We start from the raw sequence: 20410 nt of genomic DNA, 5'->3' as shown, positions 1-20410 counted from the left end.
TATGTATATACATAACACACTGTCATGATAACACTTGTATGGATAACACTTGTATGTAAGTCAGTGTTTTGATAGTGCAAACGATGATCTTTGTACCAAGAGAAAATTGGAAGAAACGCCGGTTTCAGTAAGGAATAAGATTCGCCGAGAGAAGCACGCGGAACAATTTCCTTTGTACGGACATATATATGTGATTTTTGGTAAGAGGAAAAATTAAAAATGTGAATTGAGAAGAGCACGTCGGTATTTATTTGGCAATGCGTTTTCATAGTATTCTAACGCAAATAAACTTCCCGATATCATGTTTTTGTTTTGATAAAGACCATTGTGCAATTGTAATGAAGTGATAATATTAAAACACAATCATCTGTTGATTAAACTAATGCAGTTACATAACTTCTGGAAAGTTTTGTGGTTGTGTTATTTCATTTTACATACTTACATTCTAAATTTGTTTTATTTCTATCAACAATTTGGACTTAGTAAAAATATAATTTTAATGTATTATAAAATAAACAAACACATTTTTAAATTATATTAAGTTTTAATCAAAAAGTTTTATCATTTTTATCAAAAAAAGAGATCAAAGAAATGAAAGATATAAAATTAAACTTATCACTTATATGTCAAATTTAAAAATATTACGACAATTTAATGCTTGTCACGCAAAACTGTTCATATTTCGATAAACTTTTAATATATTAAATTATTTGTTAATAAATAAAATTATTGCAATTTCACTTTTTTAATGATATCGTATAATTATATTTTTTTCAGAAATAGATAAATGTTATTTGGTTAAGCACAGTAATCAGTTTTTCATGGATTCAAATTTTTCGCCCACTACAATTAACCAACCTACCACTTGTATATTCTTCAATACATGCCAAAGAGAAACGAGGTTTAAAGACGATTCCGACAGAAATAGATTTTGCAAGTGGAAAGTTATTGTTAATAACACAGGACAAGGATGGCTTTATCGCTCGATTTCTTCGCTGGATGCTTGGGAGGTAAAATTCATCTGATGCAAATTAAATTGTTCATTATTGCTAGTTAGCATACATAGTATTATAATTGTTATAATATTTCTCTTTAAATGTTGTAGTATAACTTTTCTTATCAACTACAAAATTTTCTTTTAATTTCAATATTTCTTATATGTTTGATAAATAGATATCTAATTAAAATAGCAAAATGTAAATTATCTAAATTAGTGTCTACTTGTTACGATAAACTAAATTTGTTTATATATCAACAACAATTTATTTAATTAACAAAATAAGAAATTGTGTTTCATTGTGTAACTTGATTATCTCTCAGGTCAAAAGTGATACATGTAGAAACTGCGATTTCACACATTCCGGTTTTATCCGGCTTGTGCTTATCAAAAATTTAATTCGTTTACAAGTAGATTGTACAGAAAAAATATATAAGTGCTTACAAGAAGAATTTTTCCTCTATATCATAAAACGGGAGTTTATTTTTAAAATTGCAGGATGTGCCGGTATTATGGTGGGATATCCTTTGGATACAGTCAAAGTCCACATGCAGACGCAGGATTGCCGTAATCCAAAATATCGAGGCACCTGGGATTGTTTGCGTACCATACTTGCGAAAGAATCGGTAATTAAGAAGCAATTGGTTATAGCAGAGAGTTAATAAAAATGGAGCTAAATATTAATTTGTTTTTATTTTCTGACAAAATCCACTAATATAATTATTTACGAATTTTGTTGCAGGTAAGCGGCCTTTATAGAGGCATGTCCTCGCCAATCGCTGGGGTGGCTATAGTAAACGCTATCGTCTTCGGCGTTTACGGGCACACTCAGCGGCACCTGTCCGAACCTGATCGATTATCGGCGTGCTTCCTGGCCGGTGCACTCGCCGGACTTTCTCAAACTCCCGTTTCTAGTCCGATAGAATTAGCTAAAACACGTCTGCAATTGCAGTCCTCATCTCAAGGTAACTCTCATGGACCAATGCAATGCTTGAGGAACATCTATAAGCAGCAGGGTTACCGTGGCATTTTTAAAGGTCTAGGTATTACGTTTCTCAGGGAAGGGCCAAGTTACGGCGTGTATTTTGTGACCTATGAGATGCTAACCAAGACATCTTCGAAGGAGCCGATTTCAACATTTCACATGTTGTTGGCTGGTGGACTCGCTGGCACTGCTTCCTGGGTGATCTCTTATCCAATAGATGTAATTAAGTCGCGTATACAGGCGGAAAGCAGCAATCGTTATTCAGGAGCTTTAGATTGTCTTAAGAAATCCGTACGCGCTGAAGGATATAGTTGCTTATATCGAGGTTTAAATTCGACGATTCTTCGAGCATTTCCGACGAACGCAGCAACGTTCACTGTTGTTACGTGGACGTTCAGGTTATTGGGTGAGCAACCAAATGAGATGAAAAAGAAAGAAGAAATTGATTCAATATCGATACAGGCGAAAAATCATACGACAATAAGATACGAGTCCTTAGTTGACAAGTGGAACACATTTTTCGGCGATATTTCGAGGAGCAACGGCTTTGCCACATCGTATTCTGTCACGTCTATGTTACCGATCTGCGGATTGATGCCAGATAACAATGCCTGCCTGATTCATAATTGCAGACGATCGGGTTGCAAGCACAATGTATTAAAACAGAACACATCGAAGGGTTCGAAAGGGAAAGACAAGAAGTCGAGAAACGAGAAAGGAGTTGAGGAGAACGAACACATCAACGAAGATTGTGGCAACAATGAGATTGTAAATGCGTGCACTTGTAATCTGCAACATGTACTTAATGTTTCAAACCTTGATAATACCTGAAGCTGTTATCTCGAGTGACAAGTATCTTCAGCTTGTGATGTGTTAATGCAATAATCTCGTGTAAAAAAGGATATTCATATACACAGATTTTTCTGACAATTAATTTAATTAATAACAAATGTATGTAAAATCACAAGACAATTTACGGAGACTGGATAAATATTCCAGTTAAAAAATATTCTTATATTAAGAAGTGCGAATATAGAATAAAATTACATATAACAAATTTTTACTATGAAAAAAGGACATAACATCCTTAATGCAACAATTAAACTAATCCAACTTGCAAAGAAATATCTACAAGTTCTATGGTAGATAGATATGCTCTTATAGTATATCTATGAAAGAGAAACTTATCATAAAACACGTTTTAAACTTTTTTTTATGTTTTACTGTAGCAGCATAATTTAATCAATGCATCGAAATTGACGCGCCTTATACATTTTTATAATACATATTGTTTTATGGTATTTTAAAATAAATGTGTATAATTGATAATTGTACAAAGCTCACTATGAAACAGGAACAGAAAGATCTCTTTTGTCAAGCAACAGTCTCTAATTGAACGGCGGACATGTAAGACCACATGTTATAGCCAAACGCGACATTTATTCGCTTTTAAAATCATACAAAATAGTTTGTATCTCTTACAATCCCCTCACCGCTTTCATTCCCCTTCACGCCTTTCCGCATTTCTTCAGTGTACGAATCGGTCTTTCATCTCTCCGCCCACGTGTCAAAATTTTGACACATTCCAAATTCCAGCACATATGAATCCGACACACAGCAGTACATCCCACCCATTGCTAATCGTCCTTAGCAGTTGATTGTGAACAAGATTTTATCATAACCACGTCCTCATCTCAGATTGAAAAATTATCAAGTTGCAAATTGTAGAAAAATCAAACTACATTGAGATCAATCAAACTTCTAACCTTCTAGACGATCGTTAAATTCTCAGGAAGCAATTATTTTTATTCGATAAATGTGAGGTAAATTATTAAATATAATCTATGTAATTTAGAAATCTATCTGAGCTTAATATACGATAAAACAATCAATTATATATAATGTATGATATATTTTTATGTCTTAATTTATGTTTTAATCGTATAATTTTTGCATCGCTCTCTTTTTAATCTCTTGCAATATTATGGTTTTTAAATTTTAATTACTACTCGCTATGTTTCTTCTTTTCTATAGATTTATTGACGGCCCTGTTTAATACAATAAAAATATATTAATGTTGTAATTCATCGAATTGTCATCGGAACTTCAAACACTTTATTTGCTAAAGTTTTGATATGGATGCAGAGCCAAGTACAAGTAATAGAAAAAATGAAAAATGCAATGCAAATAATCAACGTTTGATAGCCGAAAGTGGTGGTCGTTGCATGAGCACACAGGCAATGCAATCGCTCTATGATTTCCGACAAAATAATCTGCTTTGCGACGCAGTATTGAGATTAGAGGATGGTGGTGTCTTCCCGATTCACCGAGCTATACTTTCAGCATGCAGTACTTATTTCAGGTTTAATTCTATTCAACGGTTTAATTTATATTTAATTTTTTTCTGGATTTTGCATTAATAAATAATAATAACTATTACTGCAAATGTAATAATAAATTGAGGAATATTTATTTTTATATGCAAAAAAATTAGTAAGTGTTTTTTATAATAATTTGAAGAATTTATAAGAATTGTTTTGTGACTTTGACTTTTATTATCCTAATTTTAAATAATAAATTTATTAAAATAAATATCACTAAAGCGTTATTGCTTGATTAATTTTACAGAACATTATTCACAACTACATTGCATTCTCGCGAGAAAACCGACGTTCTTCTGCCAGGTGTAACGAGTCCAATGATGAATCTTTTGCTGGAATACGCATATTTGCGATCTATTGATGTAAATCGTGAAAATGTATGTGAACTGTTGACCACGGCAGATTATTTAAGCATCTTAGGTGTGCTTGATTTATGCTGTGATTATCTAAGGGATAATTTGGCTCCAGAAAATTGCATCGAAGTGATGAGATTCGCTCGTCAGCATTTCTGCAAAAAATTAGAAAATGACGCTTACCGTTTTATCGTAGGACACTTTGTCGAGGTACGCTCGATTAACATAATAATTATTTTTTTTTACGTATACCATTTATTTTTATTTACGTATCAGGTATCTCAAAGAAGCGAAGAAATTTTAAATTTACCTATCGAAGAACTAAGGCCATTAGTCGGTGCGGATGAATTAAATGTTAAAAGCGAGCAGACTGTTTGGGAACTGGTTCTGAGATGGATAAATCACGATTCAGAATTCAGAAAGGATTATATAGTCGATCTGATGAAAAACATCAGGCTTGGTCTTTTAGATACACAGTTTTTTCTGGAGAATGTCAAGGATCATCCTTACGTTGTGGGCAACGATGCGTGCAGACCCATCATCATTGAAACTTTGAAATTCTTGTACGATCTAGAAATGATCACACAAAAAGACGGAGAAGTGCCCACACCGGAAATTGCGCGACCAAGAGTTCCACACGAGATTCTGTTCGCCATAGGTGGATGGAGCGGTGGCTCCCCGACAAATTATATCGAAACGTATGATACAAGAGCAGATCGCTGGATTCCGGTAATGTTAATAATATTTTATACAAATTTTATTACACAACTTTACGAGTTTAAGTGTTTTGATACGGATTTTGATATAGAGAAAAAAAATAATTTCTCATACGTCATCTGCGCGCATAACAGAATGCTGTCAGCATAAAGTAGACTATAAAAATCAAGAAAATATAAAGTGGAAATAAATATATAAATTATCTATCTATGTGTTAGCCTATAAAAGAGAAATCAATCGAACAAAAAATTAAAAAATTATTGTTTATTGTTTTTAAGCCGCTTGCTGTACTAAAATTAATATGCCTTCCTAAGATAAATATTATTGTTTCGACAGAGTTTCAACAGTTATTCATGCAATATCGAATTTTTTAGATCGAGGAAACGGATCCGACTGGTCCGCGAGCTTATCACGGACTCGCGGTGGTTGGTTTCGATATCTACATCATCGGAGGATTTGATGGAGTCGATTATTTCAACAGTTGTCGTTGCTTCAACGCGGTGACCAAGGTGTGGCGAGAAGTTGCTCCCATGAACGCTAGAAGGTCAAATATATTTCAGAGGAGCTAGTCACGTATTCTACGACTTGGATGATTTTAATTCTTATTTATATTACAAATACTTAAACAAATAATATAACAAATACAATTAGGTTGACATTTATATTCACAGTTGTATTTAATACTAAAAGTAACACAAGAAGGATATTTGACTTTCCAATTTTTTCCACACTATATAATGTTATTGATTCGATAAATTATATATTATGTATATAATTTTTTTATTTTTAATATTTTAAGATTATAAGCTTCTTTATCCATTTTATCTCATTGTATCATCGTGAAAAGTATCGAAAGAGGTGACTTCTGTAGTTTTTTATACTTCTTGTGTTTATCCAATGTTAAATATACATTTTTTTAAATCATAATCAAATAAAAAATTATGTGTAAAGTTAAAAACAAAGTCAAAAAATTTTTATTTATAAATATAGAAAAATTATACAAATATAAACTAAAATTCAGTGAGACTAGCTCCTCGACAGTATCAGTAGCAATAAAAGCTCGTATCAGAATCTTTTTGTTTGTTACAGATGTTACGTTAGTGTAGCAGTTTTGAATGATTTGGTCTACGCGATGGGAGGATACGACGGGTATCATCGACAAAAAACGACAGAACGTTATAATTACAAGACAAATCAGTGGTCCCTCATTGCGCCAATGAATGTGCAGAGATCTGATGCTAGCGCAACTACTTTGAACGGTATTACTTAATTTTTTCATTTAATAATAAATACATTAATTTATTTTATTTTGACTAAAAATATCAATTGTAACATAATCAATCTCAATTAAACATAGATATACTTATTTAAATTAAATTAATAAATTTTATAATTAAAATTACGCATCGAAAGCAAAAATCTGCGTTATAATCAAATTATTTATAAAAAGTAAATTACTGATACTAATTTAGAAATTACATATTTTTTAATTTTAGATATTTGTAAATCTATTTCATGTACAAACTCTATATTAACAATGTTTTAGAATACAATCACATTATTCTTATTATTAATATTTATTGTTAATTTTTTATGTTATAGACAAGATTTATATTACGGGCGGTTTCGACGGACACGATTGCATGAATACGGCTGAAGTATATGATCCGAACACCAACCAATGGACAATGATAACTGCAATGAGGTCGCGCAGAAGCGGTGTTTCGTGCATATCTTATCACGGCTGCGTTTATGTTATTGGTACTGTGACAAGCATTTGTTATGAAAGAAATCTTATTACAGTACCTGTGTAATTTATGCACAAGCATTTACGTATGTGAGAAAGCCAATTTCAAAATACCGTTATTAGCTTCTTTTCTCATCTACAATCATTGTAATATTTTCTTGTGTAAATAATGTATAAAAACCAAAATTTTATAATTTAAAAATTAAAAAATTAAATTTCTTAAAATATTATTTATTTTATTGCAAGATCAAACATTATAAAAGAATTATCAATCTTTCCAATAAAGGAGGTTTCAATGGAATATCAAGAATGTGCAGCGGGGAAAAATATAAGCCTTCCACGAATACTTGGAGTCATATTCCCGATATGTATAATCCGCGTAGTAACTTCGCCATTGAAGTAATTGACGACATGATATTTGCTATCGGTGGCTTTAACGGTGTGACTACAACATATCAAGTGGAATGTTACGATGAGAAAACGAACGAATGGTAAATAATCCTTTGCAATTGCTTTGTAATTGTGCTACAAAAAAAAAATATTATAAAAATGGTAAAAATAGATTGATTAGAAAGCAATGTTACAAATCCAGTGACATAATAAATGTCTGTTGAAAACTTTCAGCTTCTTAATAGCTTAATTTTATAAATGCATCTCTTATATTTGTAACATTTATAATTGTATTCTATATATATATAGGTATGAAGCGACAGACATGAATATATGTAGATCGGCACTGTCGGCCTGCGTAATAATGGGTCTTCCAAATGTATATGATTATATACACAAGCATCGTGAACGACTTATGGAAGAAAAACGTCAGAAATTACTAGCTCACGAAGTACGTCGAAATCAGCATCAACAACAACAACAACAACAGGAACAAGAGCAAATGAGACAAAATACGCAAATCGGACCAGTCATACCGACACCACCACCTCTACCACGAACAAACGAAAACATTAATAATAATAATAATCGTCGGCGTTGAAGTCAAAGATCATTATCACATAAGCCGTGTACCATCTGTCTCATTTAATTGATCCTTGATGCAAATTTGGGATTATTATCAGACGTAACGGGGAATGACAATCAGTTTACAGCTAATTAATCAACTGTTAATATAGTACAGAGACAGCTTTTTATATACTCATTATTATCCTTGTCTACTCACATGGAATGTATTTTCAGACTACCATTTACTCAGCTTTGTTAAGTTAAATCTTTTTTGATACTGCAAATATTAAAGTTTTTTACAATACGATTTTATATGTGCTATGTAACCTTCATCTTGATTAATTAAAATAATTTTAACAAACAAAGCTAAAAATTAATCTTTATTATGAGCTTTAACGAAATTTACACGTAACAATGTACAGAAGACTAGCACAAATTGCATAGTTACACATAAAAACATTCTGCAAGCATTCTAAAACATAAAAATGAATAAAATGTACATTAATTTTCAAATACATTTTATTTATTTTTATGACTTATAATAAAATCCTATATCATATCATTTGTTAGGTCTTAAAATTTACTGCGATGCATTTAAATATTATATTCCGGAATTCTAGATCATTTCTTTGTTTATAAAATTTATAAACAATTTTTCTTTGTATTCTGTATAAAATTTCAATATATCGCAATGAAGAAAATGTAAATTCTAAAACTCAAGGCTTGTCAAATGTTATAATATAAGATTCTAAAGCATAAAAAAGAAATTACCAATCAACTTAAATATTACTTATTATCAATAATTACAAATACAATTGCATTATCTGCTAAATGTGACCGATATATTCGAACTGTAATGACCGCATCTTTTGCGACGACCTGTAGGCAAGGAAAAGTGAAATAACATAGGATGGAAATCGAAAGCTACAAGTTCATTCTCCATCACGCCATCTAAAGCAGGTCAAACTGTACAGTAGACGCAATTAACGTTCTACAGGCTGTTTAAGATTTTTGCTTGAGATTTAGCTTTGGATTTATTAATCTACTTTTTACATAACCAACAAGCAATTTAAACAGCTCTAAATTATTTAAACAATAATCAATGATATGCGAATATCTATTATGCGTTTAACTTGAAAATGCCTACTCCGAAATGTTCGGACATTCATGACGTCTACTGTAAAACTTACCTTGACGGCCTGCTTCACGCTCAGTCTCGCGTGTGTCGCTGAAGTGGTACGTTCGGAGAATATTTAGAAATTTTCGTTCGTACAAATAAGTTATGAGTCATTAAAAATGCGCGCCGCGTTGAAAACAATGACTCACACTCATTGATATAATTTTGATTTATAAACAATTAAGCTTTATTATATGAATTGAGATCATGTGGAAATGATGTTAGTAACTTTTGTCAAGCCGGCTGTTTCATTTCTGAATTGGCCAACGTGTCGTAAAACGTGTGTATCTATAAGTGGGGACGTGTAATCGCTAAGTGGTTGCGAAGTCAAAGAACCGAAAGACATCGCGTGAGATAGTGCTTCAAAATGCGTTTCCTCAATGCTCCGAATGTGACAATGATGAGCTGAAATGACACATGGACAATGGCAAAAATCGCGAAAGGATCTGATTCCATACCCATGGTTTTGGTGTGTGAGCATTGCACTAACCAGACGTTCAAGCAAATTCAAGATTTCGTTAGGTGGGTCCATTTGTCTAACGTCTGTCAATTACAGTCCTCCGTTTTATTGCAATGAATCATTTTAAAATAATAATTTTTTAATCTATTAAAAATTTACTGTCATATTTTAAAATTAAAGGCATCTATATATTTTTTATAATAATTGATTATAATTGTACTTTAAAAAGACACTCACACATTATTTTAGATTCTTAATTAATTAGTGACATGACAATGCGTTATTTCTTCTAGGCACTTGAGAGATCAACATTGTGCGAGAGAAGGTGGATCTTTCGTATGTCTTTATGGCTATAATGGGGTATGCACCAGTCTTCCCGTGGAAGGTGTTTCTGACAAGGATTATATAGCACATGCCACTAAGCACGCAGCTATGCAACAGCAACGAAAGAGCAATGGTCAGTTATCAGAGGCTGGCTCGTCATGGACAGTGTATTCCGCTGCGCAAAATCTACCCGCTGTTTTAAACGATCCATTCAAGGGAAAACAAAGTAACTTTTTTACTCGTACTTGGGGAGATGGATTTGTGGAAAAAGTGGACATTCCAAAGAGTCCTTATCTTCCTGAAATCACGATGCAGCATTTTGAAATGTATTTTAAAAAAATAGCAAGGGTAATTATTCATACTGTCTAATACTTACTAATTAATACAATTTTTAATTAATACATTTATTGCGAGTAATAGTCTGTATTTTTTATTTATTTTTACAGAGATATCGGAAACATTCACGTATGAATTCGACTGCAAATAGGTCGATTACTCCAAATGAATTGCTCCAAACATTTCCAAATCTTAAGAACATGAAATCACTGGGTAAGATTCATTAATGTATAGTGTATAGAAAACATATACAAAGAAAATTAAAACTTGCATTTATAAAGTAATTTGTTAAAATTCTATTTCGTAACCAGCGTATGTTTTACTCTTTGAGAATAAATATTTTAATAATTAAATAATTATATCACATTATATTTTTATTACAACATTATATATTTATATTATAATTAGTTATTAAATTTATAATTAATTTTTATTTTTTTTAACTAGTTTGACTAATATAATATATCTTTCATATTAAAAACACATTCATAGTTTTTGCTTTATATTGTTTGCTTCAGATCGATTGCAGTTTGACTTATCTACTATTCCAAAGATTTTCTTAGTACCAAACTTAGATCTTTCACAAAAAGATAGCTTTGATGCTGTGTTTACGTTTGCAAAAGACGGTTTATTAACTGAGGAATGCAATATTGTCATGCACGTGAAACAAATGCAAGAGAAGGTATGATTATTAATATAAAAAGTAAACGTTTTATAAACTTTGCTACTAAAATGTTTCTAAGCGTTGTTATGTTATAAAAATAATTATTTCATCAATGTAGAGTGTGTAAATATATATCAGAATTAATTTGATTTGTAATTAAAATTACTTACAAAATACAAAATTTTAATATGTAGCGAAAATATCAAATTATATCATATAATATTAAAATACTTTGTAACAGCTCAGTCATTATTTGGACATTGTGGAAGTCCGAATAGCGGAGCAAGTCGCGTCCAAATCTCAGGCCTTTTTCCATGCAATGACATCTCATGATGCGCTCATGGAACAACTTACTCAAACTATTACGGTTCTAAAAGCTCTCAGGAAAAATATTCATCAAGTTGATAAGCATCTAGTCAAGAACTCTTTGGAAATTTTTCGGTAAATCTGTAACATATAAATCACTTATTTTGTACACTAAATATTTCCTAAAAAATATAAAAATTAAATGAAATGACAATATAAATTAATAACGTATATTTTAACTTACGTATTGTTGCATTCAAGCCAAAAATATAAAATCGATAGTATATCAGTGTTAAAACCAAAGCGAACAAAATTAATACTCTGTGGAGAAAAAACAAAAGAAGCATAAATAAATGCGAGTTATCTTTTAAAATAAAAAAGAATCGGCATCTCGCATGTCATTCGGCTATGTTGTAATCATGCTAATATATCCGAAAGTGGACTTGTATATCATTCTTGTTACCTACCTTGTTGTTAAGAATCCATAATTGTCAACGTTTTTATTTTCGATAAGTAATCTTTTTATTTATCTGTGAGTACAAGTGTGTAATAAAACGCGATAAACAATCATAAATGTATTGTTTTGAAGGTTTGTCTAGAACTCTGGATTCGGTGCGAATGCAACAATATATTTAGTTGTTGACATAAGCATTCGATTTAATATTTGCTCTTTTTATTCAGCTTGGAGCGTGCCAGGTCTAACAGGTTAATAGTTCAAGACAAATTAAAACTTATGGCAACTGTACATCAAAGTCAACCTATGATACAATTACTATTATCTACACCGGATTATGTTGCAGCATTAGATCTTATTTCCACGACACAAGAAATTCTCTTGCAGGAATTGAACGGAATACATAGCTTTAGGTAAATATTTAGAAATTATGCACAGATTATTGATATTATCTATAATCTATTCATATTTAAGTTTGTTCAATATTGATAAATTTTTACGGACGCAATTGTCATATCAAACTTGCACCACTTCTATCCATATTGGATAGTAAATGGACTTAATCTATAATATCAATTACAATAATAATAACATTAAGGCTAAATAATAATAATGCTATAGTGATAAAATAAGGTCTTAACGATATAATAGCGTGGAGAATACGATATCGATTTGATTTCGGTTTCGGTCAGTTTAGATTTTTAAAATTCACACATTGTTTTTCTTTATTTTTTTCTCCTCCCCCCCTCTCCTTTTTTGTTTAAAAATATTTATAAAATTTCTAAAACATTGATGAATTATTAAAAAGTATACATTTTTGTACGTTAATATTATTTAGACATTTAAGTTCTCAATTAACTGAAATGGAGAAACTTGTGGACAAGATGTTATCAACTGAATTTCAAAGATATGCGACAGCAGATCTCAATAGACCATTGGGTGGCGAGAATATCGTTTTAGACGGCGTAAGTACATACACATAATTTTGCATCGCATTGCATCCCTAGTTTGTAGCAAAAAACCTTCATACATCTCTTCCCAGTGAGATCATTTGTACGTCCTCAACGAACAGGATAAACTGGTTTCCATCATTTCTGGTCTACTACGTCAGAAACATTTTCAATTTGTGGACACGTACAAAGAGGAAGCTGTAACCACTATAAGAGCCTTAACAAAGCAACGGGTGATAGAGGCTTTGGCAGCTAGCGACTGTTGTAGCGATCAGCAAGCGGCAGCTCTCGAAGTTGGAGGCCTTTCTTTGACGGAAAGATTAACTTTGCTCCACAATACTATACAGTCTTTCACATTTCTCCTATTACGAGTTAAGGTATGTGATCATATATTATTTTTATTATCTTCAATATTTTATAACAGATTTAATTTTAGATTGTAAATATTTTTGTAATCAAATATCAAAGTTAATATTGAAAAGACTTTAAATTAATTACAAATTACAAGATTCTGTTATAAATTTTTGTCGTAAAATCTTATTATCAAATACATAGTTTCAATTATTAAAGTTTAAAATTGTAATAATCGCTATTTTTCATTATTAATTACTTCCTCAATCTCTATCTTTGCGAAACATCCGGCAGATATGAAATATCTGATGTACTATCACAATTAAATATCTTCATTAGGCAGTTCATGATGTGATGAGAGATACTGCAGATTTATCAGCGGGATATTTATGCGATGGCTTATTCGACGAAACAGTACCTGATCGTTTATTAACTCAAGAAGAGCATACGAGAGTAATCACCAAACTCAATGATATGATTACCTCCGTATGCGATTATTGCCACGAGCGAATGGGAAATCTGCTTTCAGCAGGAACAAATGAAAAGGATAAATTTCATAACGATAAAATTATTGCTGATGTTGCGCAGAATAAATTGGAGGACAAAGAAGGTCAAACGTGGAACGATAAAAACTCTTGGTTGAGCGATAGAGCAACAACCGCTCAAGTTTGCCAATTAGCTAATATGGTCGAAGAATTTACACACGCTTGCGAAAAACTCTGTGGCAAACAATGCACTGCGTTACGATCGGCATTTAAGGTAATTATTATGCATGTAAATCATGTTATTTGTGTAAATTCAATTTTTCTGCATGTTTTATCCGACCGACATGATGTACTTTGCAGGCACAAGCGAGTAAATTTGTCCAACGTTTTCACAATGAACGCAAAACTAAGTTGACGCTGCTATTAGAATCCGAAAGATGGAAACAAGCTGACGTACCGTTAGAATTTCAGTCATTGGTGACGTATGTATATGAAAAGAAATGTTTTCCGCCTAAAATACTTACGCGCGAGGATAGCACGAACAGTGAGAGCGTCGAGGCTTTTATCATGGTTGGCGATGAAAAATTTGCTGTTGTTGGGACTGCTCTGATGCTCATACAGATGATACACGAGTACTGCAGGTAAAGACAGATTACATTTTGATTGTAGACGTTACATAATATAACGAAAATAATTCTTTTTTTTTTAAGAACCGGTAGTGAATTAGTTGCCTTGTCTGGAACTATAGGGAGACAATTAGCGGAACTGTTAAGACATTATAATTCTCGATGTTGTCAATTAGTTCTGGGTGCGGGCGCAATGCAAGTTGCAGGTTTAAAAACCATCACAAGTACGATCCTTGTATTGGCGGCGCGAAGTCTCAAGCTTATATTGTGGTTTATGCCTTTCGTCAAATCACATTTTCAAGGTAATTGAACATTGCAATTTAATAAATTCCGTGAGAAATCAAATCTAAGTTAGATAAATAGTATTTAGAAATGTATAAATTTTACTTGATGCTAAAAACAATGTTAAATATAAATGTTATTATTTTACGCATTTAATGTGTAGCACTCACGGAACAAAATCCTAGTCGAGGTCTTATTGGCGTATCTGGATTAAGTGGAGGAGTAGCTTTATTAGATAGCGTTGAAAGAGACATTCGTGCACACGTGCGTGAGATTGAAGGAAAAATTCTCACCATTGTAGACAATTTGCTAGGTGGACAAATATCCAAATGGACAGCAAGACCTCCGGTGCCATCCAAATCTTTCAGAAATATCTCTAGGTAAATTTTGCGATAACAATTATAATTACAACTATTTTTAGTATCTGTTTTGTAAAATATTATTTATTTATAGTTATCTAATGAAACTTCATGAAGCCGTCTCTGGAATTTTGCCTACCATTGAAGTACAATCTCTTTACCGTACGGTAAATTCATCTTTCAAAGAAAAGCTTAGGGAGCAACTAGTTAAAATGAACATAGTAAACAATGGTGGTCCGCAACATGGCGTGGTCACGTCGGAACTCACGTTTTATCTCGAAGCCTTAAGAAAATTAAATGTTCTACCGAGCGAAGAATTAAATGATAATTGGATGAGTGACATATGGACTAGATAACATGCAGAGCGCGTGATATACTGCATTATAGAAGCAATGAAATATTATAGAAATAGATGACTAATCTGTACATTTGTCTTCCTTTGTATCATCCGTTACATCTGAAATCTGAAACATATAGCGATGTCTATCGATTGTCCGATAAATTTTCTGAAAAAAAACCAGTATTTACATTGGATCATAATTTTTAACATAGCGAGTACTATAAAGTGTAAATAATCGATGATAAATAATATGATAAACACGTGATAGTAAATCGCGATAGAATTTCATATAAGGAGGACAAGCATGGTATTTCTACAAAATAGAATATTCAGTACGTATTGGAAAGAGAATCTCACGAATATTAATTGTTCGTGTTAATCTGGACAACATTAATTTTACTTAATAAGTAATTATTCACACGTCACTTATAGTTTTTATATTTAAAACTATAGTTTTGTGCGGATATATATTGGACAAATTGTCATATGCCTCTCAAGTATTTTTACCAACCATAGTGTTCATACAAAATCTCTATAAAGTAAACATATATTGTCATAGAGATATACATAGGAATTTTGGAAATGTTATTTTCTGGGCTGAGGATAAAATAGTCGTGGATGAAATAGTTGCTGAAAGAAATACTATTTGTGTTTACTTGCAGTTTAACATTATTTTTTACAGACATTTTAATGTATCAAGTTTGTTATAGCAGGACTAAGCATAAAAACTCGTTAGTATTTTGTATTTAGCATGTGCGCGCAACCGAAGTTATACGTCTTTGAAATAAGTATTTGTTTGCCATAAATGTTTCAGATCAGTAATTGGATTAAACTGAGTTGTACATATAATATACATACAAATTAAACAAAAAAAGACAAATGTGACTGCTTTGTTTGTTGTATAAATCAAACGTGTATTAATTATAATCATTGAGAAAATTAGCAATGTCTGGTCTGCGTTCAAATTCTTAAAAAAAAAATTTAATATGACGCTAATAGTTTTCTCATAATTGGTAAAATCTTGTGCAATTACTAATTTATTACAATAATTATATAATCATTATTATATAATTGTGAAGACTAATGTGTTCGTAATTATGGAAAAATTCTAATGTCCAAAAATTGTACACTCGCATGTATTAATTTAGAAAATGTTGAATTTTATTGCGGATTGTAACGTGCATTCTATTCCTGACTTCATCTAGTCCAAATTGTACATAACATGCGCAAGAAAAGTACATTAAAATGATACATTTAATTCATAGATAAATTTATGAATTTAAAGATTGCTATGCGTTATGATTTAGCAGAGATGTATTAGCATATTGTTGTAACTTGCATGTATAACTCTGAAGACATTTTTTACATAACGGAAAAGTCGAAATTGAACGAAAGTGTTCAGAGTTGATATTATATAATTTAAAAAAAAAAGATATCCTTGTGTGTGTGGATTTCTTTATTAAAGACTGATGACATCTCGTGAAATCATTGCGCATACGAGTGAAGCGTTACGTAGAAAATGATTAATATATGTAGATGTGTAAATTATTATACCTTGTACTATCTTGCATAATGTATAATAAATATCAACATAAATAATTAATAATATTGCAGTTGAGAATAACTTAATATTATTTATTTGAACAAACATGCAATGCCTACGAAACTTTTTAATTCAAGACTGGACATTAAGAAAATGTCATAATAAATTAATTATTTATTTACCGGTCTCTAAATATCTATTAAAAGAATAGAGAATGCTGTATTATATTACACTATGCACTAAAAAAAAAACAAAAAAAAAAAATCGCATACCGATCATCCACAAATTTACATCATGCAGGAATAGTATGAGCGCATTGAATTATCTCCGTGGAAACGAGAAGTAAAACATTACCATAACCTGAAGAAACATAGAATTGTGCGAATACAACTAGAGTGTCCAGTATCACGTTCTCATCGCGTTTCAAAAACAATGTCTGCAGAAAATTGGTGATTTCTTTATTATATACATAATTAATTTGTAAAGAAAAAATATGTACTATTATAATATATTATTAAACAATTCCATCAAACCAGTAATACCGAGTAATTTTTATAAAGATGTTTCTATCATCTGATATCATTAATTTCGCAATAATAATTGACAAAGAATTAAAAAAAATTCTTTTACGCGATTCTTTAATGAAAATATAACTTAATAAAGAAATTGTTACTTACATATTTTAATTTACATATAGTATTTATTACTTTTAATTTATATATATACTTTTAACATGATAGAATTAGTTCCAATAAGATTATGTTTATAGTGATGAGTCTATGCGAGAAACGGCATTACGACTTGCCGTAGAAGAAGAAAACAGACGAAAGACTGATCCAAATGAAACTCACGAACGATCCATTATTATCCTTGGTAGCAAGGGAGTTGTAAGTGATGAAATTAGAAACGTACTGCGTTTTCGCGATGTACTTTGCATTTCCAATTGCGCTTCTAGGGTAAAACAACAATGGTGTATCGATTTCTCGAAAAAGACGAAAGGCCAAAACCGACGATAGCAATGGATTATTCGTTTGGTCGCAAAACTGTAAAAAGTTTAGTAAGTAATGTGGGGAAATTATATTTATTTATTCATTAGAATGTACAATTCATGAAGGATAGAATTAATTTCCTCTTTTTGCATTATTTTGCTGGCTGCAAATTTGACAAAATAAATGTAAAATTGCATTATTTATAGCATTATTTATAATATTTATTTTAATTAAAGCATAATATTTCTATTGATTTTATCGACATTTTTATTAATTTAATATTGAACTAAACTTTTAAATTGTATGTTATCATAGGTAAAAAATATAGTACACGTATGGGAAGTAGGCCACTTGGCTTCTTCTTTGGTATCTGTCGCAATGACGGGATCTACATTAACGCATTCTCCTCATCATACTATGCTATTGATGATGTTGGATTTATCACGACCGGAGGAATTATGGACTTCCTTTGAAGAGACTCTTTCCGTAATACAAAGTGGTTTGAAAATGAGTTATGATTCTAATATAATTCAAGAATTACGAGAAAAAAGAATAGCAGATAGAAAAAAGGAGTTAGAACGTGGAGTTGATCCGTTACCGATGAAGATGTGTATCATAGGTGGACGATATGATGAGTTCAAGGTATTTTATAATCTCAGTTCTAGGTTTTTAATATCTTGAAAGTTGCATATTTTTTCTGCATTGCAGAGAATAAAAATAAAATAAAAAAATATTAAATATTTTATTTTGATGTTAATATATATATCGATATGTCGATTATTATATAAAATTATTTGTTATTAAAAATTTTTTATCAACTACTTTGATCAATTAAACTTAAAAAGTGTATGTATGAGTTTTAAATTTAAATTAGCATATACATGTTTTAAAAATTTATTCTTTTATGTCTTAATTTCTGCAATAGGAATTTGACTCAACGAAAAAAGAATTTATTGGCAAGATATTGAGAGCGATAGCTCATAATTTGGGCGCAAGTCTTTATTATTATTCATCTAAAGATAAGTTTCTTATACGACGGCTGAAAGATTTATTATCTCATCATGGATTTGGTTCTCCGCTTTCGTAAGTCTTTTGGTAAAATTTTACGAACGGTACAATTTATAGCAAAGTATTTACAAAGTTTATTCAGCTGATTTATATTTTATAAATTATACTTATCATAAATCTCTATATTGTATCTTTGTGTCGAATGAAACATAAGGGACGAAAGATGTACAGATTATGAGAAACCATTAATGATGCCAGCGGGCGTGGATTCGTTTGGACGGATCGATTTGCAATTCCCCCAAACCAGACCATCGGCAATTTTAGACACTATCAAACAGATTTACATCTCCCGTATACCGCAAGTGTCGAGAAGCGATGAAAGTACTTTGGAGGACCCCAGCAACGATCCTAATTTTAACGAGCCCATCATTGACAGACTTAGAACACAGCGAGAAGAGGTACGCACGTTTAATTCTTTATTACTTGCCTAGTAATTAAATTCAGAAACGAATTCTCTTTCTCTCTCATTTAAAAAATTAATTATAATTTTTAACGTTATATACAATACAAATGGACTTTTCTATCAGGAAATTAGTGTACTGCTGAATGATATGATGGAAGGTCACATGCCAAAGATTCCCGTACCCGATCCAATTTAGGGTGCACACATATTTACAATACATCTGTTGTGTTTTTAAAGCGATGCGTAAAAGCGGATAATACAGCTGGCAGTTTATAATACATCCATTTATTTTAAATCAACAAAGATCTATTTCATATGTAATTGTACTGATAATATGACATATTTTTCATAATTATAATGTTATGAAGAAGATATCAAATTTAGTAAATTCTTTGATGTAAATTGTTCTCATTATTTCCGTTAATTTCGCAATTTTCTAATATTAATATTCTCTAGTATCAACAATGACGGAAGCAAATGGATAATTTAAGGTAAATCTTCGAACAAAATCCTTCTTTCTTTTTTCTGCAAGTGTGGATTCTTTTCAAATCCACACTTACAATAATTCTAAATGTTCTTTTTCCTGATTCTTTCTTTGTTGCACCAAAGCCATATCATTTTCTTCTACAATGAAATATCAAGATAAGTACTGAATAGCCGTTGTTAGTTCAGTTTCTCGAGAACAAAGTAAGCTGATAAAGAAAGATTCGTAATAATAATGTCTTTCTTTAAGAATAGTAAGAGTAGATTATAAAAGTGCATTGTAGTGTTTCGCAATATCTAATTTTCCTTTCTTTGCGATGTATATTAGCTCAATTTCTAAATAATTTCTAAAAAAATAAGATAATAGAATTTTATCATTAATTATCTTTTATATTTTATTACGTTTCCTCACCTCTTCATTTTAAAAACTTTTTAAGGCTTATAAAACGTTTGATAAAATAGAATTAGATATCTTATAGATGTTGGATTGTTTGAATTTCCTTGTTCAGAAAAGAGAATCAATAATCAATTGAAAGAGATCAAATCCCTTCTTGTCAACCTCCTTACTTTGAAATATTCTCAAAGCCTTCTTCTTCCCTTTTCATATAATATTAAAAGTATATTAAAAGAATCAAATAAATTTAATTTAATTTAATTCAATATATATTGCTTT

The 20410-nt window shown here is 31.0% G+C and overlaps 4 protein-coding genes and 1 long non-coding RNA gene across 6 annotated transcripts; 4 read left to right on the top strand and 1 right to left on the bottom strand.

Moving 5' to 3' along the window:
* Window positions 1-780: 780 nt before the first annotated feature.
* On the bottom strand, window positions 781-1862 carry LOC136999970 (uncharacterized). The gene is made up of 2 exons (XR_010890291.1): window positions 1726-1862; window positions 781-1608 (listed from the first exon to the last, which is right to left on the bottom strand). It is a non-coding gene; the product is annotated as an uncharacterized lncRNA (long non-coding RNA).
* Window positions 870-3039, top strand: LOC105676025 (mitochondrial basic amino acids transporter-like). The gene is made up of 3 exons (XM_012373559.2): window positions 870-1010; window positions 1496-1623; window positions 1740-3039. The coding sequence occupies exons 1-3, from the start codon at window positions 971-973 to the stop codon at window positions 2811-2813; spliced, it is 1242 nt and encodes a 413-aa protein (XP_012228982.1). The 5' UTR covers window positions 870-970; the 3' UTR covers window positions 2814-3039.
* Window positions 3040-3184: 145 nt separating this feature from the next.
* LOC105676026 (kelch-like protein 10) lies at window positions 3185-9207 on the top strand. Of its 2 annotated transcripts, XM_012373560.2 has the most exons (9): window positions 3185-3805; window positions 4017-4344; window positions 4611-4926; window positions 4993-5445; window positions 5808-5977; window positions 6523-6692; window positions 7036-7194; window positions 7467-7671; window positions 7880-9207. In XM_012373560.2, the coding sequence occupies exons 2-9, from the start codon at window positions 4118-4120 to the stop codon at window positions 8169-8171; spliced, it is 1992 nt and encodes a 663-aa protein (XP_012228983.1). In that variant the 5' UTR covers window positions 3185-3805; window positions 4017-4117; the 3' UTR covers window positions 8172-9207. The 2 variants fall into 2 exon arrangements, with proteins under 2 accessions (XP_012228983.1, XP_067211409.1); XM_067355308.1 differs by having other exon boundaries at window positions 4611-5445.
* Window positions 9208-9371: 164 nt separating this feature from the next.
* Window positions 9372-17333, top strand: scat (VPS54 subunit of GARP complex scat). Its single transcript, XM_012373641.2, has 13 exons — window positions 9372-9836; window positions 10068-10446; window positions 10545-10647; window positions 10953-11116; window positions 11340-11539; window positions 12086-12271; window positions 12697-12823; window positions 12931-13185; window positions 13499-13918; window positions 14005-14285; window positions 14355-14572; window positions 14716-14932; window positions 15006-17333. The coding sequence occupies exons 1-13, from the start codon at window positions 9739-9741 to the stop codon at window positions 15265-15267; spliced, it is 2910 nt and encodes a 969-aa protein (XP_012229064.2). The 5' UTR covers window positions 9372-9738; the 3' UTR covers window positions 15268-17333.
* LOC105676054 (cytoplasmic dynein 2 light intermediate chain 1) lies at window positions 17137-19656 on the top strand. Its single transcript, XM_012373642.2, has 7 exons — window positions 17137-17243; window positions 17564-17681; window positions 17750-17851; window positions 18099-18425; window positions 18709-18866; window positions 19006-19249; window positions 19379-19656. Exons 1-7 carry the CDS (start codon window positions 17227-17229, stop codon window positions 19448-19450), a joined length of 1038 nt encoding a protein of 345 aa, XP_012229065.2. The 5' UTR covers window positions 17137-17226; the 3' UTR covers window positions 19451-19656.
* Window positions 19657-20410: the final 754 nt, after the last annotated feature.

This window comes from Linepithema humile, chromosome 5 (assembly GCF_040581485.1).
Source record: "Linepithema humile isolate Giens D197 chromosome 5, Lhum_UNIL_v1.0, whole genome shotgun sequence".
NCBI classification, from domain to species: domain Eukaryota; kingdom Metazoa; phylum Arthropoda; class Insecta; order Hymenoptera; family Formicidae; genus Linepithema; species Linepithema humile.
The sequence above is the reverse complement of the archived record's forward strand: the minus strand, read 5'-3'. Positions and strand labels throughout refer to the sequence as shown.